We start from the raw sequence: 25399 nt of genomic DNA, 5'->3' as shown, positions 1-25399 counted from the left end.
GAACAAAGATGCCATTCAATTCTTTAAAGTCTGGAAAAAATACACATTGCGAAATCAAATAGAGCTCCCTCAGAATCATTTTCCAGGTGGACATCAAAGAGAGAAGTTTCCAAGATGATGTGGTAGACTGAATGGAGGAAATATGCTCAGGGAGGATAGAATGCTTGAAGATTGCACTAATGAAAATTGCAGAGAGAGAAGTGATGTACATCTGAATAAATCAGCACATACGGAAACTGGGTGTGTATTAGTTTGAAATAAAAGCTCAGTTTTTTGGAGTGCTAGCTATCTCTCTTTTTTATGAACCCATTTTGTCACATTTTGTAGATGAAAAGAATTTGAATCTTTTCAAGTAAGATTAGAATACTAATTCTAGTGCCTATTAGAATACTTTTACTGAGTCAAGACATTGCTGTGGCTGGAAGAAAGACAATACAAAGTAAGACAAGTCATTAGAAGTCATATGATTCCTAAGTGAATCCCGTGCTGGATAATAATTCAGGATGGTGACAAAAACAGCAAATAACACATTTTGGATATCAAATAAGCCAGTCTGGCAAACATTTAATAAAAGCATTGACAAATGCATGTTAGACACGTTTGGCTGATCTTTTCTTTATTTGCTGGGAACATCACCCCAGAGAATAAGACTGAAATTTCTATGGAGATTGTTTTTAGAGCAATTTCATAATTATTTTATTCCATAGTATTTATTTTACCTGAATAGTTAAAGGAAAGTAAATTAAAGAAAGCAACAGATAGACCTTTTCCCCCTCTCAGTTGTCTGATAGACTATCTAACTTCAAAGTCCTGTCTATAGAGTTCAGGCTCAAAATATCCAGGGTGACTTGGAAGTAACCCTAGAAAAGAAATTACTGTTTCGTAGACTTTTTCAGGTATTTCTTGCATGCTTTTGTTTTTATGTACTAACTCATAAATTTGGTTTTTATAACCATTATTTGTACTTTTATGCTATTTTAAATCTGCAGCTTTATTTGCAATATTGCTTTCTTTTTTACAGTTAGTGTTTTCTAATGAACTTATAAATACTTCATTCTACTAGAATTTTAATAATGCCATCTGTTCACTTTATGGAAAGTGACATAGTACATTGAAGCAACTGACTTTCTGACAGCTGGATTTTTAAAGCTTCAGATTTAAATTTCTATTTTTTTTTCTTTAACAGTTGACGGTGAACAATATTGTAAACAAAAGGATGTAATTTTCCTCAAATCCTACTTTCTATATTACATGTACTATTTTATTTTTGATGCAGTCAGATTATTTGATCAGTAAAATACAGTATTCTTACTGCTAAAACCTTTTATTTTCTTTTTACTATGGCAGAAAATAAAGTACTCCTGGAAAAATCAGTAAAGCAGATCATTACCAGTAGCATCAATGTTTGAGATTCTTACTCATCTATCTCAAGACCTCTATCCGTCTTTCTTTCTATCCTCTTTTTGGCACTCTGTCTAGAAGCTCTCTTCTTTGTCTCTTATTTCCCGTTTTCAGTCCTGGTTTGTATCTTTATTTTAATGTTTGTCTTTTGAGCCACTAGTTGTAGTTATTAGGCTGTTCTCTTTGTAGTTGCTACGCCATTCTCTTCGGTGAACTGTTTTGCAGCTCAATCTCGCTCCTGTAATTTGATGTCAAAACAAGTGGCCCGATGTCTAGAAATGGTCAAATGCCTAAAGTTCCTTAATGAAGTAATGCTTCTAATCTTTTACAGCATGTGAAAATCAGATGATCCATAAAGGTGCTTCCATGGATGTGAGGCCCTAACATTAGCTGAAGCAACTCTGGTGTTCTTCAGTCAGGTTGATGCAGGATAAAAATAAAGAAAGAGTCTATAGGATCAGTTGCATCACTGGGATGTTTTTCCAAATTCCTGTTTCAGTGAGTCATGTGGTGCTTACTTATGTAAGAAGCTCATTTTGGTGTTGACAGAGCTATGGAGCAGAGCTGCTGAAGGAAGTTGGGAAGAATGATGTTGTAACAGACAAATATGAGGTTCCTGTATCATGACTGCTGCAAAACTCTTTTGAAAGCATGGGGAACAGGGATTTAGATTATGAATTACCCTTTTCATACTTGCAGGAATAGATTTCTCACTTGGTTGCCTGCTCTCAGTGTGTGATCATTAGTAGTTCTTGTAGATTGACAATTTGGGAGATAGATACAGCTCCTTATCCCAGCAGGTGGTAACTTCAACCATGCTGAAGAGGTACAGTTAGCTCTCCTTCTCTTTCTTCCACCGATAGAAGTGATACTTCCACTCTCTGTTACTGCTGTGTTAGATATAGTTTATTAGCTTCCCAGCTAATTTCTTTATATATTTCCTGAGTGCTTATTAGTATTTCAATTAATTTGCCATCTGCATTGGATTTTATTAGTTAAAAAAGCACAGGGAAAGTAATTTTGTATTGCATGAATGCACCTAGTCCTTCGTTTGTCTAAGCTTGCTCATTCTTCTCAAACTGCCGATGGATTCTGTTCTCTGGAGGTGTGTTAGAGGATTTTTTTGCCTCACAAACTCTAAAAAATTGGGTGCGTTCTAAACCAGGTCTTTTTCGTATTCCTGACTGCAGAGATACTGATTTATCTGGCAGATTTCAGTGAGGGCCAGGGAGCAGTGGCCTTTGCCTTAAAGTGCAGCCAATCCTGAGTTTCAAACCTGTGTCGAAGTGTCTGTGCTTGAAGTTGATTTGCAGTAGATTAGCTGAAATACTGCAGCCTGAGTGAGTGCTGATGGGTATATTCAGAAATGAGGAAATCGTCAGTCCAGCAAGAATTGGGTTCCATCTGTCAGATTGTGTGGAATTGCTTGCCAAACTGTCATGGGTAAACACGCTGAATAGGTTAGATGCTGGGGTGCCGGTGTATTTAATGAGCATCGTTCTTGATGTGTACTCAGTATTAAGTGCTGTGACTTTGTAATGTGTTCTGGCGCTAAAGAGTCTGGTGTTGGGTGCCACAGTGTGTCCTCTCTGAGGTTTGTAGGGAACTGCCCTGAGGCACACAAAGAGTTGCGGTTGGAGTGCTCTTGATTTCAGCCAGGAGCAGCTGATGTGCGTCACATTTTTATGTTGCTTTTTGGTAAGCTCACTGCCTAACGCTATAAATTCATCAGTGATTTCGGGCATTAAGCTAGAGATTCATTACACAGTGCAGAGCCTTAAGGTCGTGCTGTATGGTCACATGTGGCTTAGTCCCCCCAGTTTAGTGAATTATCACTGTCACTTGAGCTGTAGTAAATGATCTTGTCTGCTCATGGTTGGAGTATTTTATTTCCTTTCATTTCAAGGAATTGGGTGCCTGATTGTTTAGGGAAGTACATATCTGTGTATATATCCTAGTGTGTATATCTATCTAAATACTTTTCTAAATCTGGCCTAGTGTCTTTAATACAGTACCTGCTGTATTGGGGAGAGTTAAAATTTTGCATTTATTAAAAAGTTAGTATAAAAATGATTAATAAAGATACTGAACTCCGCGAGACTGGTTTTGGACTTTTCTTTGTACCACAGCCAAAAAGATTTTTTTTTGTTCTTGCATAATTCCTGTGGATTATCATTATCTCTCATTATAAGTCTTTCTATAGTAAAACTGTCTAGTATAGAAATTCAGATGCTACTGGCTTTACTTTTCATAGAGAACTGTCTGCAGTTTTGCGGTTATATATGCTATTCCTTTATGCTTACTGAAGTTATAATTATTTTTTATTCTAACAGTCTCACTTTTGCAAGCAAAATGTTTCACTCCCAGTAGTGGTACTGACAGGAGAAGTTGTAAATGGTTCAATCTTCTCTTAGTTCCTATCAATTGTCTTGTTAGTTTAACATACTATTTTTCAAAGACTCCAAAATCCTGAATTATCTGCATATCATTATTCTGTGGCACTCAACACACGTCCACTGCGGACTTGATTATGTTTTCAAACAGATCAGCTGAAATATCCTAAAACCAAAACGGCTTAGTTTGTAAATTTTATTCTGTTGTCTTTTTGCTTCTTCTTCAGTGTTATCCAGATTGATTTGAACATTTTCTCAGTTTCTCAGTTTTCAGTCCCCAGGGTAAAATAAATAAAATACATCTTTAATATAAACGTACGTATGTTGTAGTTACAGTAGGGTTTCTTCAGAGGGATTGAAATGATTCCCTTGACGTAAATATGTTCCACACCGGATCACTACACCCTCCCATGTGGTAACCTATCATCTCAAGCACTAATGATCCCTTTACCCTTGTTGACGTTAGCAAGCTTTTCCTCTGGGGCATTTTCTTTTGTTTCTTCTGTCAGCTGGTCTAAAGAGAAGAGAACTGCGCAGTCTTGAGTTTTCTGCAGATGTTGAGGATTTTACTGCAAAGTTCAGTAATGCTGTATTTGTTTTTGGAGTGATCAGAGACACAGAAACAAGAAAATGAGACGGGCTGCAAAGCTGCTGGGTCTACATTAGATTCTCTATAGCCGATAAACAATTGAATCTGAAAATCCGAAACAACTTCTTAAGAGTGTGATACCTGACACTCCCTTTATATGGAAATGTTTTTTTTTCCAAAAAAAAAAAAAAAAAGCCCTGTACACTTCTAAACAGAAATAGCTGAAAATACAGAAAACAAAAAGGCAGAGGTTAGAGCAAAATAGAAGGAAATAAAGAAAAATGAATCTGACTCTTTTTTTCCCCCCAAGGTTTACATAACGTGCTGATAACAAGTATAAGATTATTGTATTTTCTTGCTGTTACTGAGTCATATACAGTATTTCCTGCTCCAGAAGCCGAGAACCTGCTGAAATGTCCTGGCCTGTTTGGGCTCTGAACCTTTGAAGCACCGCTTCACGCCAGGAATGGGAAGAACAAGCTAAACCCAAGAGGCCTAGCAAGGTCCAGAGAGCATGCATAATAATGCATGTTTTTAAAATTAATGACTCTCTTGCAGTGAACAGGATCTAATGGGGCTTTCACAGGTGGTTCGAGCTGTGTAGGAACTGTTTAGAGTAGTGTTACTTCTCTTTTTCCTGATCCCCTTCAACCCTGGATTACTATACATAAAATAGAATGCCAAGACATTTAATAAATAAAGCATTGCTGCTTTCCAGTGTGTGCTGTAGCAGTCCTATTGATTTCAATGGAATTGCTTAAAGTATATATCTGAGTAGTTTTCGAGCTAACTGCTATGTAATTTTTCTTTCTCATTGAAAACACCTGCTGAACATAATCAGCTTCAACCTATGTGCTGTGTATTTGAAATACATGCAAAAGTGAAGAAACAGCTCTATTCAGTAGTGGGAGTACAGCTCAGCAGTGATATTGGTGCTTCTGAAATACAGAAATTGCAGTAAACTTTAGGGATACCTTATACTCGGCAACCAGCAGGGTTATGGGCCAAAATATTTGAAAAATTTAAGATTGATTTAACAAGAATGATACTAAAATTGCATGACTACTGAGTAAGAGACATCTTTCACCAAACATGGTTGTGGGACCTCTAATCAGTTTTAAAGAAAGCTGCCTCAAACAGCTAGAGCAGTGAATGCCAAACTAAATTGAGTATCAGGCAAGAGAAGTGGTGGATATAGCCTAGAAAATGTGGTTGCAAACTGATAAACATGGTGAGCATGAAAAGAATTTATAAGAAGAATTTATATTCTGTAGCCCATTGTCTAGTGGCTGTATTCCAGTAATAAACAATGATTGCACCTTGTTGACTCATAAGATAGGTAAGCTAATCTATTCAACAATCTCTTCATTCAACAGTCATATTGAGTAAGATCTGAAGTCATAGGCTAATTATCGTAAAACCCTATCGTGGACTCTCCTGGTGAAGAACGTTCCCTGCTGGAAACAATTAAATTTCTGGGGATCACACACCAGGTTTCAGCATGATTTTTGCTCAGGTGCATTCAACTTGAGGGATTTTTACAAAATTTTATGAAACTATTTTAGGTAACGTGGAGAAGAAATCAGCTCACAAGTTCAGAGGTACAGCCATAATCCAATTATTTAAATACAATGGGAAAGCTAAATCTGTGGTAACTATAAAGCAATTTTCCTACTCTTCATTTTGCAGAAATTCTGTGCTTAGATTAGCTTAAATTGTCACATCGGATACACGGCTGAGAATTTTTTGCCAGTGGACATAGAAAATGCAGAGCTTCTATCAGTATGTATTCTACTGGCAAGCAACTCCAGAAGCAAGAGTGAAATCGGAATCTTCCCTCTGCCTTTCTGTTCTCAAAAGGGCTTGTGATACATTCGGAAGACAGCCTCTTTGGAAATTGCTGGCCAGAATAGGTTGTCCTGCAAAATTGTTCCTCGTGATTCATCAGTTCCGTGAGGGCTAAAGTCGCGGAAAACAGTGAGCTTCCAAACATTTTGTTGTGTCTAATGAAGTCAGATGTACTGTGTTCTAGCTCCTACTTTGTGCAGTACACTATTTGCTTACGTGCAAAAGGGTGTATAAATATTCTAGGACACCTCATAGATAATAGCTTTCTCTGCCTACCATCTGCAGCAAAGTCCTGGTTCACAGCTTTTTATTTTCTGAGGCATGTTACTTTACTCTTTAAAAAAAGGAGAAGCTGAGTATCCTTTTGGGCCGTTTTCCAGCAATTTTTAAACATTTTGATCTTACTGCTGATGTCAGAAAGACAGAATTCATGTTTCATCGTAGTTTAAGGAAAGCCCTTACTGTGCTGTCAGGGATCAATATTCGTGAATATTCTCTTTCTGTGTCTTAGTCTATGTCTAAATGAACTAAGTTAGTTTGCCTATGAAGGTACATCACACATGCTTCTGAATTATCACATAAACCCAAAAAGTTGAAAGTCTGGAGAGTTGTTCAGGTGCTCTAGATGAGATGGTGAGTTAAAAGGCAAGAACATTTTTAGATGATGGTTATAGCATTTCTGTTGTGTGTGTGATGGTTGTCACTTCAGGTAATTCAGTCACCTTCATCGCAGTTGTGTTGTAAATATCTTGAGTTCAGTGGCGGTATCAGATGCCAGATTCAAAGTGGCTAAATAAGGATGCAAATTGCAATTAGAACAGATTGACCAACTAATCCAATTGATTGATGCCCTTCTATTTAAAAAAAAGAGATAAACTGGTAGTTGCAGATTGATAAATACAGTGATTAGATAAAGACTAATGTGGAATTTCCATTGGCATGTGGGTGTATGATGCTTCTCATGGAAAAAAGTAGCTAAGATTTTTGTGATGGTTTAATTGCATTCAAAACAAATTGTGTCTTATTAACCGAAGGAAAAGGAACCTAAAGGAAATTTTACACAAAATAATTATTAGGTCAGTCTGACATCTGTTGTGTGGGAAACCATTCCTTGGGAGAATGTGACTGTATAGCTGTTTGAGTTCTCCTGAACAGAATTAATGTTAAGTAGTTTGTTGTCATCATCAACAATGGTGGACAAGCGCTAGTATTTAACCGCATAGAACAGCGAGTGCATAAGACTTGGGAGAACGTACAGTACTGTTCTTCTGGAAGAGTTCTTGTGTTATAACTAACTAGGCATTCAAATTATTATTTCCTTAATAAATGCCTTAGAATATCATACCTGAGATGTTGAAAGCCTGCTTTACGTTAAAGTCTTCTTTGTGACTACCATGGCTTAGCACCTTGCAAATGTCAAAAATGAAAATAACTCACCTTTATAAAATACGTTTGTTTTTTGTAGAAATACATGTATAAGATGAGATTTTGTATGTGCTAAATCAAAAGTTGAACTTTTCTCCATTGTGTGAACTGTTACACAGTTTTCCCCAAGCCCCTGAATTCTAGCCTTGTGTGTTGTGCCAAATGCCAGACTTCTGGGGAGTTTTCCCTCTCTTTTCTTTCCCTGTTTGCTGCTTCTTCCTATCTTACTTTTTTCAGTTTAGTTTGGAGGCTTTCCTGGCAGGACGTTATCTTTAATTACCCTACCAAATACTATGCATATATGTAGTGTGCTGTGCAGATGTCAATTGTAATTGTACATGTGGTAAAGCTGAGGTATTCGAGTCTGTTAAGCTGTGAGCTTGGTCTTAACACGCAAATCTTGTCATAGAACTCTTTTTTCTTCCACGCACTCCTCCTGATGTCACTAATACCTGGAGAGCTTTTTGAATAGGAATGTTTACTAAGGTGTGGAGATAAAGAAAGTGTAACTTGTTTTTGTGGGTGTAGCGTAGTTGCATGGTTCTTAAATCTGGGAAAGTATTTATTTTCTACAAATTCAGTGAACTGAGCCAGCTTGTTTTGGGGCTAGATGAACAGCAGTGCTGGCACAGAATTTAGGTCTGCATACTTGGGGTAGAGAAAAGGGGAAAGAGGAGCTGGACTTCCCATTTTGGAGGCTGTTAGCCATCATACTGGCTTTGCTGTATCATGAAACTGCTAAGTACCTTCTAAATTTAGTTCTGTTCCCCTCCCAGTTTCCTGTCTTTCCAGTTGTGAGTTTTTATGCTCAAATTAAGAAGACATAAAGATAATACAGTTCATAATACCAACCAAACCAGAGCGTTCTGCTAGATGACTGACACCTGCCGAGCATTTCCAGATGATGAGCCTACCTCTTGCTCTGGTTGTGTGCTCTTCTGAGCAGCGCCCATCACCCAGCTGCTCAGTGACTCACATGTGCATTAAGCCACATGGTGAATCAGTGTTAAAAATCCAGCTTGCAACGTAAGGGGCTGCCTCAGCTGAGCCGTATGGCCAAGATAATGAGGAAGCCTTTTGAGAGCTGGCATTGTTTTCTGGTAGTTACTATTTACACACACTTTAGGTTGTAATAGGAATGATTAGCTGGCTAAACTGCTCAAATAACAAAACAAAGCTGTGTGTGTGTGTGTGTTTCTTTTCAAGAGGTCATCAATTTATTGTTAAAACTGTTTAAATCTTGGCATGGTCAGAGGTTCAGAGCGCAAGAACTAAATACGCTAGATTTCTTATACAACTCTTAGTGTTAATAATGATGTCAAGTATCACAAAAAAGTAACACGATCCTCTTAAATTCTGCGAACTGCAATACTGTTGACAAATGTGAGGGAGAGGAGGGCACTTACTTGTGTATCAAGGTAGACTGAATTTGATGCCTGAGAAAAGTGAACTTCAATTGAAAAATTTCTAGTGGCTGGAGCATTTGTATGGTCTCTTGCACGATTGCTTACTTTCTCCCAGGGTGATTTTTCCCTCAGTACAGACACTAGTAAGATCTTTTTGCTTTGTCTGGATATTGTTCACACAATTTTTGTAATAAATGGGGACCTTTATATTCAAGTGTAGAATTTTTCTGCAAGATTTAACTCCATAGCAAGCTGCTCCTTAGTGAATATCCTTAAGGTAAATGTCTCTGAGTGTATTTTAATAGATAATGTGTTACTTTGAAAGCTTCCGCTCTTGCAGGAATGGAACTTGATTTACAAACAAGAGATTGGTGCTTTTATACCTTTTAAACAGAATTTATGGCATTTTAAATAGAAGTATGCAAATCTAGAGTATTTTTCTTCAGCCCCCTTCAGCCATGTTACTTTCATATATTAACGAAATCCACATTTTGACAGATTTAATTCGAGGAGAAGTTATTGTTCCAATCATTTCCCTTTGTAGTCAGGTCACAGAAACTAACCATAAAGAAGTGTTGCACACTGTGGTATATAGTCGTTGTACAGTGGAGATACAAACACAGCAGCCTGGTATCAGCACTTACTGTAGATGGGTCCTGTCCCTGCATGTCCCTGGGCCTTACATCCTGCAACTTGAGGAAAGCAAGTCCAGATATTGCAGGTTCATGGGGTCACATTTCTTGCTTTACTCCTGTTAATAAAATAAATAAACAAATAAATCCCTTGGGCCTTGAGGCTTTTTTTTTTTTTTAATGTGGCAAATGATTTGCCATTTCATTGTATAGAAATTGGGTTTACTTCTAAATGTATTAATGGAATATTTCATGCTGCTTTTCCCTGTTTCCTCTCTTTTGCTTTTCTTCTTCCTTCCTTGAAATATTTTTCTTTTCTCACTATCAGGTCATAATCTCTGAAGTGAAAGCTTCATCTGTGGCATTCAGATACTTTTTATTTTATTTATTTTCAGAAATTCCACACAATGTTTTAGCTTGTGCTATGTATTACATACTTAAAACTAGAAAAAAATGCATGAAAATATATGTGCATTTAAAAGGACAAAACATACTAGGATATATATACCCCTGTAATTTTTGTGTTTTTACTGTGCTGTACCAGATGATATCAGCAATGTTTTTATAGTCTAAGGGTCACAAGGGCTTTTTTGCACTTCTGAAGAAGTCAACAGGAATAGCATCTTTGATCTTCAGAAAGGAAAGTCAAAGTCCAGTATCTTGCTTGTGTATGTAGGAAGTTGGTGGCATGTCTTTGGAAGGGCCTTTACTTCTCAAAGTGTGAAATTCTAACAATTTTCTTACGAAACTGGAATATAAATACATAAGCATGGTATGGGGCTTACTGGTTTAGTCAACCTGTGAACTGAGTTAGGAAATGCAAGAAATACTGTATTGTTTTTAATACAGGACAAACTTCTTGACTACTTTATCTTAATTGTAAACTGCCTCTAGTTGGATATTTCAATTACTTTACTGAACTGTGTTAGAAAAGTTTTGTACAACAGCGCAGAAGTTGTTTGAAGTACAGTATCTTGTTCTTCATTCAGTTTAGAAGCTTTCTGGAGTGCCTAATTGTTTGTTTTGTTTCCTCATAGATGAATCGACTCCTAAAGAAGTCAGCAGGGTAAGTGCTCCTTAGTTTTCTCTCCATCCCCACTAGAAACAAGTGTAAAGTCTCTGAGGCTCACTGTTGAGATGATTTTCTTGTAGTCTCTGATCAAGGTTTTACTCTGTTCCCTTTGCATACTGGATCTCCAGAGAAATAGTTGGTGTGCTGACTGATTACCGAGCAGTTAATAAAGAAGGAAATACTGAGAACACTTCTTTGGCTGTAAATAAATTGAAGGGTATTGTTCATTAACAAATTCAGAGTTCTCACAGTGTGATTTTCATGATCCAGTTTTAAAAAGGTACTTATAGAAACCAGGAAAATCATGGGAACTTTGAGTTTAGGAGTAACTCTGGACTATTACAATCAGTGTTACTACCTTGAGAGATGACGAGCATAACAAGAGGAAGCAGGGGAAGAAGTATGTCTTATCTAATTACTCCCTTTGAGATACGTTATGGTACAGATGAGCTAAATTCTTTAATTTGAAGTATTTGGTGATGTACTGTATGAAATCTAACATAAAATGTTATTGGAAAACATACTCAGTAATAAGGTCCTGACTCTCACCTTATATCTGATTGACGTGTCCTGCACAATATCATTCTGTGGTTGAGGACTGACTAGGGGGATCTATTAGAAGCTAGTATCTTTGCTAGTGAATGATAATCACTGCAGGACAATCTGTTGCCCTCTGATGTGTCCAGTCAGCCTGAGAGGCCCAAATATTATTTCATGTAAGTTCAGGGAGCCAGTTATAGCATTCTGAGGTGTAATCACAGTTCTGTGTTGTTTCCCTTCTTGAACTTTATGCATAACCTATCTCACGTTCCTGGGAGAAACACAACATTGTCAGACGAGGATTGAAAATAAGGCTTGTTGAATGTCTGCAAAAGCAGACTGGGTTTCTTGCTCTCAGTGAAAGTCCTTTGGAAAATACTAAGATGTGGAAGGAGTGGAAGCAGGCTGGTAATAGAAACCTTGGCTTGACAAGCCTGAAAGCAGAGGGCTAGGATATGAGGGAACTAAGGTCTGCCTCTTACAGTGTCACCAAACAGAGATTGAGTGATGCCTAAAATGAGTTTATGCAAGCAGATAGTCTCCATATCTGTGATATGCTATGGATGTTTAAGGGATTTGAGATTTTAGGTGAAAGTTAGTATGTTTTAGTAGTTTATTCCTTTGTAATGCCTTTTTGATCACCCTCGCCAGTTCCTTAGTATTCAGCAGTTATGGCAGGTGATTAAATGCCTATTGTTGCAATCAAAGTTTATAATATATTTGTATACACTGTTTTGGTTCAAAAAAATAAAGATCTGCCTAAAAAAAAAATCTCACAAGCAGTAATTATTTCTGTGGAAGAAAGTTCCTTTTAATATTTTCATAAATCTGGTAAATAGATTCACATTTCTACCTAAAACTCTGTAAAAGGGAGTTGTGAAACATATCCATGTTGTGCAACCTGAGCTGTTTAAGGCCAAGCAAGGAAAAAGCAGCAAGTTCTGGAACCCTGAAACTCCCAGAGAATGCCCTGCTAGTCACCTCCTCTGTCCTTCAGACACACTGGTCCCAGCTATCTCAGCCTTTCAAAATCATAAATGGTAGCTTAGACATTTCGTGGAGACAGATTGGCTTTCACTTCAAATCCTGAAGGTAGTGGGATGCAAAACCGTCTTACATGTAAATGGATGTCATATGCAAAAGTGAAGTGACTTTTTAAGTAAAATAAAGATGTTCTCAAGTAAACTTTTTCTATTTTTTTATAGCTATCAGTCATTGTGTACTTGGTGTGTATATCTTGTTTCGTTACTCTTTTTTTCCCTAAGTGCAATACTTGAGGCCACTCAGTAATGCATGCTACTGTAAATGCGCATGCGTTTGTTAGTTTATTGATTTTTCTGATACAATAGTACAATACAATGATACAATATACAGTCATGTAGACTATTGTAGTACATTCTCTGTCTTCAGCAGCAGCTCAACCAGATGCAAATTTAATTGAAATCTGAATGTAAATTAGAATTTAAATTAGGAAAATTCTCTACTTGAATAGTGTTTTTTACACAAAAAACATGTTCATGCTGACTTAAAGACTATACGTTTTAAAGTCATTAAGTACTGTATTTTAAAGTTGTTAAGTACTGTATTTTTAATTCCAGAAAATGTTTCCAAAAAGAGACTCTTATCTGTATCATAGACAATCAAAATTAAAAGGTTAGTGAAAGCAAATTTTGTTGCTGAATTAAGTCACCAGTTAGTTTTAAAAGTCGTGTTAGGTAAGTAGCAAGGCAGAAATTTGCTTAACACATAAGTAAGTATGTGTTTTTCGTAGCTGGACCTTTTTTTCTTCCATCTTTCAATCCTGGGCAAAGTAAAAACTCGCATTAAAATGAAACATTCATAGGCCTATGATCTGACATCAATTGCTTCAGTACTCTTGTTCTGCTGTGCTTAGAGCTAATTAAATTTGGGGGGATATTTTTCATTAAATTTACCCACTAGCACTACCTCCCTCAATCTTCCTCCTTTGTTTGTTTGTTTTTCAAACATACGGCATTCTGGTATTGTTCTAGATGCTCTACATGTTGAGCTTCTGTCATTAGTTTGCCTTTTTTCTTTTTATCAGCAAAGTGCAGTGTGTTGAATGGTGTCTAGCACTTTATTTTAAAATCCTCTTAAATTATTAGAATGAATTTTCAGTATTTTCAAGGGTTTTTATTGCTGCTCACATTTAAAAAATTGAGGAAGTTCTGAAGAATGCTATAGTACAAGAATTGCATTTTTAATCTTTGGCCATTTTTCAGAAGCTTAGGAGCAAAAAGAGAAGTGAGGATAAAATGGAAATAAAAGGAACAATCTTGGACATTAGCATTGTACTTTTTTTTGAAAAAAGAAGGAAGAGAAACCGTCAGATTTCTTTCATTTTGAGATTTGCAGAATAGAAATTTTTCAAAATCTATTTTTAATTTTTCAGTCAAGTTTACCATTGGCAATGTTGGTAGTATTTCAGAAGTTACGTGCAAAGATATCCTAGATTGACGTGACATATTTGCTGACCCAGGGAAAAAACAAATTCCCTGATTGCTGTAGGCTGCGTTTGGCATAGAGAGCGCCCTGGTTACAAAATATCTCATGAGCATCTGTGACCGGATGAACAGCGAACCTATGAACTTTTTTCTGTATGCTAGACTATAATATTTATGAAATAGATGTAACTGGGGAGAGACTCGCCTTTTCACGTGATGAAGTAGCATTGGGAACTTCCTTGGAAATGCTGAATATCTCCTCTTACTTATTGTGCAGATGTGGGTTGGCATATCCCATCCTAGCTACAGAAGTGGTTTCCTGGGCAGAGGGATTTCAGAAAGAGTATCAAATATTAGCCTGTTTTAATGCAGAAGACTGGAATTGCATTTTATACTCTATCATTATTTTATCTGCTAAAGGGAAAAAATAGAGAAGGGTGGCTTTGAGCACTAAGTGCTTGTGGATTCATGTATATCTGGAGTAAGACATTTCTTTCGCGGTATTAGTGAAATGCTGTGCACTGGAGACATGTTATTCTTTTTCAGTTGGCAAAAGTAACTCCATTCCTACATGAACTATAGCCAGGATTTTGTTCTACATGCTGTTAAGTTTCCTATTATCACTATGTGCTCTTTTGTACCTCAGATTCTGAAGTTTAAACAAAAATACTCAATGTTCCTGATATGATCGCGGTGAAATTAGCTGTTGTTCATTTCCCTTGATGACTTTCCATTCCATGTTTGCTTGAACAATACCTCTAGCGAAGCTGCATTTTGGCAAGTACTTTTGCTTTGTAAACTCTGGTGATGCCAACAGTAATTCACTTTGCAGAAATTTACCATATAAACACCAGATGATTATTACCTAGTGAGTGCCTAGCACATTTACAGTACTTTATTCTTGGAAACAGCAATAATACTTTAATCCTCTTCTTTCCCCTTTTTGGACTTGGAGCTTTTGGCAGCTCCCTTGGCACCAGCTAGCACCCAGCACCGTATGTCACTGACAGTTACAGAATTAGCAAGTATGTTTTCAGTAAATAGTTGCAATAATTGCGTGTCTATTCACTGTGTGACTGACAATAACAGTTTGGGTTTTTTTAATGACATAATAGGAAAGGAAGTTCATTCTTTGTACTGTTTCTTTATTAAAGATGGGATTTCAACATTTTCATACTGTCCCAGAAACAAATATTGCAATGAATTAATCAAAAAGTTAAAAGGATGCAATAAACGTCTGCATTCAGTCTTTAGAAATGGTTTAGAAATAACATTATATCTCTTGTCATCAGGAGATGATGCTTGTGTGAGGTGATTTCTGGTAAAGTAAGTCTTTTTGATATGTGGAAGTGATGGGCAATAGCGGTGGGTAAATGGGAAAGTTTAATTTTAATTTTTTACACGATATTTTTAGAGTGCTTGCAAGTCAAGCATTAGGAGGCAATGTGATATTTACAAAAAGCTTTTAAAAAAGAAGAGCGCTATTCAGCCCTGCCAAGTTAAAATGAAGCTGTTAATTGACGTTATCCTTTTTTATTACATAATCTGGAGAGGTGGCATAATTGAGATATTCATGCAGTTTTATGACCCTTACAGTTAATAACAGCTTATATGGTTCCTTCTGTGTAATCATAATGTTCTGTTCTTGTAAGCCAAGCCTCTGCCTTGTATTATGTATTTTTCCTGTTACTAGTGAAGCAATTTATTTCAGCGTTACTGTTTGATAAGGGGGAAGGAGTTGACTGAAAGATTAGAAGTGGAGGCCTGCGAATGTGGCAAGGAGTTTCTGCTAGAAAGGTGTTCTCCCTCTCTCCAAGGCTGGAAAATCAGCTACGGAAACAGGCTGGGGAACATACGCCTTCAAAATTTGTGAACTCTTTCTGTGTAGGATGAGAGCTGTTTTGCATCCTTTAACATAACAACAGAGCCTGTCCTGCCAACTGTCATCTCGTATTTCCCCCTGCTTTGGTTTTGTCATGAACAGCGTTTGATGTGGGAACAAACAATTCATAAATACCTGTGTATGGTGCTGCAATGCTAAACTTTATTTACTGAGCAAGTTATAACCCATGTCCTCTCCAGTCAAAACAAGAAGAATAGACGTCAGACAAACGCGTGTAGAAGCAGTTTTCTCTGAGGCTATGTACAAGCATTAAAATTAATCACCTCAGCAAAGTCTGCTCTTTATAGCCTCTTGCTTTCCAGTGTCCAAGTTTAAACAAAACTGCTTAAACAAGCCAGCCCTCGTTACTTCTTCTGAATTTTGGATCAAGGAGATTTTTCTGAGCTTCCAGTCCAAGCTCACTGCTCTTTTGAAAGCCAGCTCTGTGCTGTAAGCTTACTTACCACGTTCTCTCTACTTTTATTTTTCGGTCTTGAGGATTTGACATCCCTCCACTAAGTATTTCCACCCTGAAGAAAGCAAGCAAGTTTACTCCCTTTCTGTAGTTTTCTTTTTTTTTTTTTTTTAAATGAAGTCCTGACCCATACTTCAGTTCCTCACATGTGCAGTTTAGATGCCTTAACTATTACTGGGACATGGTTATGTCTTTGTTTCCCCCTTTGGGCATGGATAACGTTAGTTTCTACATGAGATGTCAACAGCTATCAGTGCAGTCAAACAATGCAAAAATCTTGCCGTTTGTGAAAATACCAGGCCTGGAGAAGGTAGCTGTACATGTACACGTACATGTGCACACATATGTGCTACCTAGCTTACATACACATAAGCAGTGTATATTACACAAGTTTGTATCTTCTCCCCAGTTTCTTTGGCTTAATTAAATATTTTGGCTCTTCCTGTAAACATTGCCTTCTTGATATCCTGTGGCCCTCCGAGGCGCAATAAACACCACTACGCCTAAAATACAATCAATATTACCATTTAAAAAAACTAGGTGACTCTTGTGATGCTTGCAGTTCTAGGCTTTTCTGTTTCTAAATTAGATGTCTGAAGCTTGTTACTTGGTATGAGAAAGTGTAGTTACACATGGAATAAATATTCTAGGTAATCTTTTAAACACTCTTTTAAACAAGACATCCATTATGAGGCTGCCTGTGCCTGCAAGGAATTGGATTTGGTGACCAATATGTTCCTCTCTAATCCTGTGTTCTTTTGGAGGAGGGGGGAAGAGACAAGAATATACTTCAGTTTAAAGTCTGTTTATATTATGTGGACAAATAAACATCCCCAAATTGTTTTACTGATACATTATAGTTCTTTAAAAAAAAAGGTAGAGTAGGCTAGCATTAACGATCTTCCCTGAAGAAAGCTAATGGTCTAAGTTAGGAAGGTAACTGAAAAGTCATATAAAGAGAGTTTAACACCAGGCTGGTAGCTGTGGATCTATTGTATTTTTTTCATTATGCTACCTGAAAGGAAGGGGAAACGAACGCATTTCAACAAAAGGCATCAAACGGTTTGGTTTATGCATTCATTTTTGTAATTGCAATGATTATTTTTAAAAAGTGCAAAAGTGCTGCTGCTGGTTTGTTTGTTTGTTTAATCAAATATCGATGGCATGGAGAACTTTCATATGCAAGACTGGCATTTTCATACTTCTGTTGTAGTATGAACGTATCTAGCCTGAAATAATTTAGATTAACATCTCAATAAAATGTCATGCAAAAGTTCTATTTTCCAGATATTTAAAACTGCAAATGAATTCCTCCCCTTTTTTTTGGTGTTGGAAAGTTTTTTAGTTGATCTTTAAATTCATGGCTTGGTTACCTGGTGACTCTTTTATGTGCTGAGACTATATTTTTATAGGAAAGAAAACTTGTGTTGGCTGGAAGCTCATTGTGAGATTTTGGTAGTTGTGGGCTTAGCAGCTGTTTAGTTGCTGTATTCTTCAGAGAGAAGAGATGAGCTGACAGTTTTAAAGAGAAGATTAAAGGAGTGTGGGTACAAGTTCTTGTCACATATCAGATCTCATGACTTAGGTTTTTGAAATGAAATTCTGTTCCATCTTCAGGACATTATTTCATGTAAAGCAATGTGTAGAACTAATTGGATTCAGTACCTGCAGGTCTTGAAGCTGCCATTGACAGATAAACACAGGTGATTTGATGAAGTATTAGCTGGTTATCAGAAGTAACCAACCTGTGTAACCTAAGAGAGAATAAGCATTTTAAACTCCCAAAAGGCCTCTATACAGTTTTTGTTTGTAATGATTTACTGCCTTTCAACAGTTGAGGGTCTTAACAAAAGCCTCCATTTGTTCCAGTGTTACAGTAGTTCCCAACAGCTATTTTCTTCTTTTTTGAAGAACGTCATTTTGATCTCGTAAAGCTCTTTTGTCATTAGCTTTTTGAGCTTTTTTTTGCCCGTTTACATGCCTCTCAGATTCCATTTATGGACTCATTTATGGTCTCAGTTTCAAGTGCCCTAGGACAGAGTACACTATAAATATCTGCAGGTCCTTAGGCACCTCTAGAATGCCTTGCCAAATGGGTAGGATGACCCTAGACAGACAGTGTATAACATTAGCTCTTCCAGCACTGCTGATGTTCTCGTTGCACGCTCCATGTCCAGCTGGCATGCATAACGGTGGGAACCAGGGCAGTACCTCCTATCTGCCAACTGCTCTTGCATAACGAGTAAAATGAATGGAGGAGATCTGGGGTGGCACCAGGGGCTGGAGCTGAAACACTGGTTATCAGCATCCACGCTACATTCCCAGGACCTGTCTGCACTTCAAGATGACAACACTCCAAAGGGTGGGCAAGGAGTCTTGAAAATTTTCAGGAAAATGCTTAAAAGGAGAAGAATAGGCCCCTGTTTTCCAGAAGTCTGGTTCCAAGGCACACTGGTATGGTAGATGGCCACCTTCTGCCGTTTCCTGGGCAAAACAGCTTTGCTGTCTTTACCCACTGAGTCTGTAACAAAGAACAGGACTTTACAGCCCTGTCCTAGAAGGTGGCACTTGTCTGGCTCCTTGTAGCCCTGTGGTTAGCTAGAGGTCTCCTACCTACATCAATTGACACAGAGCTCTGCCTCCTTCTTCTCTCTGAAATACCTTTAAATCAGCCTAAGTTGCCCAAATCACAGATGAAAAATACACAACATACGAGGAATCTCTCTGGAAGTGGCCACTTCCCCCTATATTTTGCAGCTTTCTCATGTTTTTTCCAGTAAAATTCTGCATACCCAAAGTACACGTGGCAATGCCTTTCCATGTTAAATGGAGACTACAATTCTAGGCTATTTGTTCTGCTCGCCTGTGGATAATATCGGGTACTATGAAGTCTGTAAAAGGATATGTTTGTATTGCAGAGCCTGGCAATTGCTGATTTGGAGAAAGAGTTCTGTAAGAGGAATAGGTATCACATAGGAACTTACTATTCTTATTGCTGCTTAGAAAACATTGTAGGAAGTTACAGGAAAACAGATAAACTTCTGAACTGTAATTGTGCTTATTAACTCTGTTAATGAAATCTTTTTGTTGCACCAGCAGGACTTTATCTTTTCTGCAACAGCATAAAATGTGCCTGACACAGTTACCTTATAAGCATGAAAGTGTGCAGATTAGTCTTTCATTTCAGTTTGTCATATATGACATTTATTTAGATATAAAATTGAGTGCTTTGATTTTTTTATGACTTAATTCTTCAGAGTGAATGCATTGAATACATCTCACTTTCTGATATTTCAGTGTCTCCTGTAATGGAATAAAATATTTGTGATTCTCAGTCTTTTTGTTTCGATCCAAGATATAGCACTATTCTTAAATTACCTGTCACTGTTGGTTGCTGTCTTCTGCTGCAACATTATGTTCTAAAGAAAATAACTCTAAAAATACTTTTATGCAAATCCTGCAGAAACTTTCTTTTCATCAATATTTATAAAGGTTTTTCCTTCTAAATTATTAAGGTCTTTTAAAACATTATGATGTATGTAAAAATAGGATATGGGTAGGGTAAATTTAGACTTCGGCATATGGTAATACTAAAACAGTTTTAGTCTACTTGAAATTATTTTAATGTAATGTCATTGAAATTGAGAATTGTAGAATAAACATGACGAAATACTTGCAGACACTGAATCTTAAACAGAAGGAATCAGCAATGGGAAGAATGGATTAACTAAAAGGACTTCAGTGTTAGTAAGATTTAAACTGCCATGTTAACTGCCATGACTAATCAAGAAACAGTATTTGTGCTATATCTGATGACAAATAAGTATACTTTTCCACATAGTATGTTGATAATTTTGAGGAACTACTTTCCTAAAGTAAGTTTGATATCAAATACATGCTGGTCTGTGTTAGCAAGTGTATTGGGTAGTGCTTGTATCAGGTTTGTTCATCACGTTTGGTATTTAAATGTAGATTTCATAAAATATATTGTGACATTTCAACCAAAAATATTGTGGTTATTCAATCTAAAATACCTAAAAACAAGTAAACAAACCTCTTTCAATTCGTTGTAGTAAAAACAAAGAACATTTTTCAACATGACAGAATAATTGCCTGTTCTTTGCTGGTGATTGATCTAACTCATAGAATTAGTTAATCTGGCCAGCTGTAAATTCAGAGACTGTCAGTATAGAAATCTACCATATCACAAATTTACAGATACATATATTTTACAGCTAGCTTTTTTTTTTTTTTTTCGGTAACGTGAATGTGTGCAATGATTTGCCCTGCTTATAAAATGTTTACATACGTTTACATAGCTTATAAAATGTTGCATACGTTACAGAGGTGAGGGTAAAGGACGCATAGCTTATTGTGCAATTACTATGCACACAGAATTGCTTCTTGATTATGGTGAAAATTATTATTATGCCACTGCTGTTGTGTCTGTGGACTCTTTTTTGCTAATGTGCTCTGTTATTGTATTAGCTTCAGCCTTTGAAGATTTAACTTAAATCCTGAATGTACACCGCAGGTAAAGAGAAAGATATTCACTTCCAAGCCAGGAGAAGGCGTTTTTCCACATAGTAAAGGCCTTGTGCATTAGTTCTTGATTAGTTTTAGGATATGTAGCTAAATATACTTTTGCAGATCTGGGTTAATAGGCATGTACAATATAGACTCTCATTAATCATCTTCCTGTTACATAGCTTCCTATGGCTATGTTATAGTAAGTATAAAGCCTTTCATAAAAATCCCACTTTTCTGAAATGGTATGATTGTTTTCTCCCTTTGAAAACCTATACAATAGTAAATATGAGGCACGACAGAGGACAGTCAATTGCAAATAGAAGCTCTCCAGGTACCATGTTGTAGTAATAATGGTAATGATATTGTGTGTTATAAGCTCAAGACTTAACCAAGTAGTAACCATGTAAGTACTGTGACCTTATATAGCTGTCAAAGATATTAATAATGCCAGTTTTTAGAAAGAATTATTAAGTGTTATGTTTGTTCTCCAAGGAGAACACGTTGGATATGCTAGATCTTGAGAGCACTCTGGACATCTTAGGTCTCATACAGTTCTAAACGTCTGTCTGGAGCAATAGATTAATACAGCATCATATGTTAAGAAGGGATTGTGCTAGAGACTGCATATTCTCCAATAACCATTTTTAGGCCATGATTAAGGTTGCATAATTTGAAGGATTCACAAATTGGTATTATTTGGAAAGCACTTGCTTTTTTTTTTTTTGAAATGAAGAAACCAAATGTATCGTAAGTATATGGCCTGTATTCGTGACATAGCGGTTACATGCAGAAATGCGTGGAAGTATTAGTGGGAATAACGAAAATTTTATCATCGGATATACTGTGCAAGTTTTGTGCCTAATGCATCAGTAAGTGTTTGTCAAATGCACGTGTATACCCAAAGATACAGTCAGAAAAGACCTACAGAGAAGTGAAGCAGTTACAGTACGTGCACGTAAAAGTGGGAATGGAGGTACTTAAAACTTATGTGGCATTTTCCACAGTATTACTCACATCAGTCTGGTCTATATTACATTTTGCTCTAAAGTATGAATTAGCGAGAGAATAAGATTTACTCTTTCAAGCAACATTAATCCATCTAAATATCACCAGCTTCCTTTTTAGTTTAAGGGACATAATTTACTGCATCACTGAGTTCAGTAAATAATTGACCATACTGTTTTATTCAGTTACCACATTACCATTTTTGGGCAGGGTAATGAATCTGTGCTTATTGCCAAGGTGATGCTGTCATGCTACACATGCACATTTACTGACAGTTGTATCTGCTGCTCAGGACCTGGTTTCAGGACTGAGGAACTGGTTAACCAAAGGGGAACTGCGCTCTTTATGAGCAGATGCATCTCCTTTCCTATGCTATTTCGTGATACCTGCAACCAGCACCCCATTGCTCCCATCTATATCCTAGCTGTTTTGTAATCTCTTTCTTGCTCTATGTTGGCTATTTTCATTTGAAACAAATGCCTGTTGTGCCACAACATGCAGCGTGGTTTTGGCTCATGTGATTTCTGTCCTAGAGTCTGCTGGTTGCTGCTGTATTTCAAAGACTGAGATACTTGAGCTACCACCTCAAAGCTCTGGTGCTTCACACAGTTCCATCATTCCAGTTCCCTAATTCCAGGTGGAAGATGCTGGCAAAGGTAGCTAGCTGTCTTTTCCTGGTGGAGTAGGAGCTTAGAAGGTGGGAGCTGAAGTTTTCTTGCCTTCTGATTGTTACATCTCTGTTTCTTCTTGAGATATTGTCGTGTGATCTTGGCCAAGTTTAGGCGATTACTAGTTGTGCGGTGCTTTATTCAGTGCATTTTGAACCAATGACTAATGGAGAGAGTGGAACGCTGTGCCTCTTACTCGGCAGTGACCCGATATTGCAGGCAGATGAATGAGGACAGTAAGATTGACTCAGTTTTGGAATCTCAATGTATTATTATTATTTTAAGTAAACTTATATGTTAAAAACAGCAAAGCACAGCTGAGTTATTCTAAAATGTTTTTGTCTTTTTTGCTTCAATAGTATCAGGACACGAATATGCAAGGCGTAGTGTATGAATTGAACAGCTACATAGAACAGCGCCTGGATACAGGAGGAGATAACCAACTACTTCTGTATGAACTGAGCAGCATCATTAAAATAGGTAAGAAAGAGGATCAGATGTCTCTGAGCTGTTACTCAGCACATTTCTGACATAGTTTGATTAATAAAGACAGGCATTGAGGGGTACCTGTGTATTCTTTGGATGATATCTCAGTATAAACTTACTCCAGCTTGGCTTATACTTGTATGTCAGTGAATCCCTGACTGCCTTTAAGTGAATTTTTTCTTGGCAGCTGTATATCCAATTGCAAAATTAGAGCCTCCTATAAAATGAACCACTAAACAGATTATTCTGATTATGATGATGTTGCAGTCAATACTGAAAGTAAAAAAAAAAAAAATCATCCTTCAGTAATATCGCTGCATACTTTAATCTCTTTTCAACAAAACAAAGATCTTATTGTGAGAGGGCATATCTTTTTCATGATCTCAAATTGCATGTAGTAGTTTAAGCATTTTTTTTTTCTGTCTGTAAGTACCAATTTTAGTAAGGAAATACTACTATACATCATTAAAATTTAAGAAAATATTCCTAATAACAATATAAGTATAAATGGTAGGGTTTTTTAGCCACAGTGGATGTATTCAGACTTAATAGGTAGAATCAGTAGCTTTGTTCAGTGTAGCTTTTAAGCAGCCTTTAGAAACGTTTTCTGTATCCCTGCTGCTTTGTCATTTTGTAATGACAAAAAATTGTCTTGTTTATATATATGCGATATTTCAAAAGGACATTTCTGTTCACTGATTTCCCTCAAGTGGCTATTTGGATATTGATGTACAACTTGCAGCAAATCGGAAGTGGGTTTTGTTAGTTCACAGCAAATGAGAAGCTAGAAGGGTCAGGGTCTGCTTATCTTTTACAAAAGTTTTTCTTTTGTAAAGTAGGTAAGATTTTAAAATTTCTTTTGTTGTGTTCTTCTACCTCCTAGCTCAATGTGCTTATATACTACAGCTGAAGGATTTGAATTTGGGTGCAAAATACCATGCGCTGAACTCCCATTGATGTGACACAGTTGACAATAAGCGAGTAACTAGATAGGAGGATTTATTTTTTTTCCCTCTGTTAAACAAATGCAGAAAGCCAATTGATTTGATCACACAAAAGTAGAAACACTCCCATGAAATGTACTGAGTAGATTCTTGTGTTTATTCATAAAAATAAGACATCAGATATGTGTTATTGCTGGTCATAACATTTATTAACTGTTGGAAAGAAAGATGTACTTACACTCAAAATATCAATCATACTGTGTAAAGCAGGGTAAAAATCATTGACCTGCTATCTGCTATTCTGATTCCGAGAGTTTTCATTTTAGCAATGAAGTTTATTAATTGTAAGTTTTGAAAGTTTAAAGCACTTTGTTTTATGAAATAGGATAAAGCTATCTGAATCTGGCAAAAATCACTGAGAGGTGCCAACTTCCTGGTGTATCAATGTTTTTAATACAGGACAGGTACAGAAAATAGAACTGGTTTGTTTTGAAACACGTTTTTATGATAATGTTTGCAACATTTTATTTTCCCATACTTTTCTGTCCTAAGACAAGGACAAGTATATCTTGCCATCTATAAATAGAACTCTTTTGCTCATGGAAATTATAATGTTATCTGCCTGCTTATGTTGTAGATACATGTTCTTATATTATTTCTGTACTGTCATACGAACTAATTTGAAATTACAGTCATTAGGCCTAGGAATAAGAATATGATGCATAAGGATGTAACTTGTAATTAGTTTTTAGAATGCATTACATGACAAAGGTAAAAATAAGTATTATCCTGTACTTTTAATTTTATAGAGCCTGGGAAGTTTCAAGGGACACAGCAATAGACTTTCACTTTTAGAATTTTAGATGTTTGTCCTAAGTGGAATTGAATCTGTGGTTTCACCTCAGAGAACTTGATAAGTTCGATTCTCCCTCTGAGTACAATTATTTCTTTTATTATTGCTTTGGCAGCTACAAAAGCTGATGGATTTGCACTATATTTCCTGGGAGAATGCAATAATGTAAGTATTCTGGATTTAGATGCTGCTTTTCTTTACAGTTACAAGTGCATTTTCCCCTTTTACCATGACATTTTAATTTTATTTTTTACCTCATTTAGCAGGAAATACTATCTAAGTGCTGAATATTAACATTATATTATTTTTATTTCTGTAAAGTGGAAGTTTGTTGAACATCGTGGTAATCAAAAAAGTTTTGTGCAGGTATAGTGCTGTTCTTTCTCTGACTAGCAATTTAACTTTGGATTTGGCCCCATTATTAATTGTTTTTAACAAAAAGAAAACTTAATTAAAATTTACTCTCAGCATAACAGATTCTTTTCTTCTGGTTACCAGGTGCAAGTTGATAATGGGATAATTTAAATTTCAGAAATAGATTTTGGTTAACATGAAGAAATAAATGGTACTTTTAATGAATCATAATAATTTCTGATATAAATTAATGATCCAGAAAAATTTGAATAGCAGTGAGTCCAGTACATTATTTTTAGGAGCATACTTGCTGTTTTGTTATTCGGCATTTAAAATTCATTAAGTTTTTTGTATCCAGATAAATTTATACAGGTAGCATTATGCAGATTTTGTAGTTAGTTTGAATGTCTGCAAAGAAGAAAGCATAGTTT

The 25399-nt window shown here is 36.5% G+C and overlaps 1 protein-coding gene across 3 annotated transcripts in view; it reads left to right on the top strand.

Annotated features, from left to right (window-relative positions):
* Window positions 1–25399, top strand: part of PDE10A (phosphodiesterase 10A) — a 388058-nt gene that overhangs the window by 298703 nt on the left and 63956 nt on the right. For all 3 annotated transcript variants that reach the window (XM_068938929.1, XM_068938931.1, XM_009680921.2), the window contains 3 exons: window positions 10732–10760; window positions 22691–22811; window positions 24730–24779. In XM_068938929.1, the coding sequence (XP_068795030.1) occupies window positions 10732–10760; window positions 22691–22811; window positions 24730–24779 (200 nt within the window). The remainder of the gene's footprint in view (window positions 1–10731; window positions 10761–22690; window positions 22812–24729; window positions 24780–25399) is intronic.

Source organism: Struthio camelus, chromosome 3, assembly GCF_040807025.1.
Source record: "Struthio camelus isolate bStrCam1 chromosome 3, bStrCam1.hap1, whole genome shotgun sequence".
Lineage (NCBI taxonomy): Eukaryota > Metazoa > Chordata > Aves > Struthioniformes > Struthionidae > Struthio > Struthio camelus.
The sequence above is the reverse complement of the archived record's forward strand: the minus strand, read 5'-3'. Positions and strand labels throughout refer to the sequence as shown.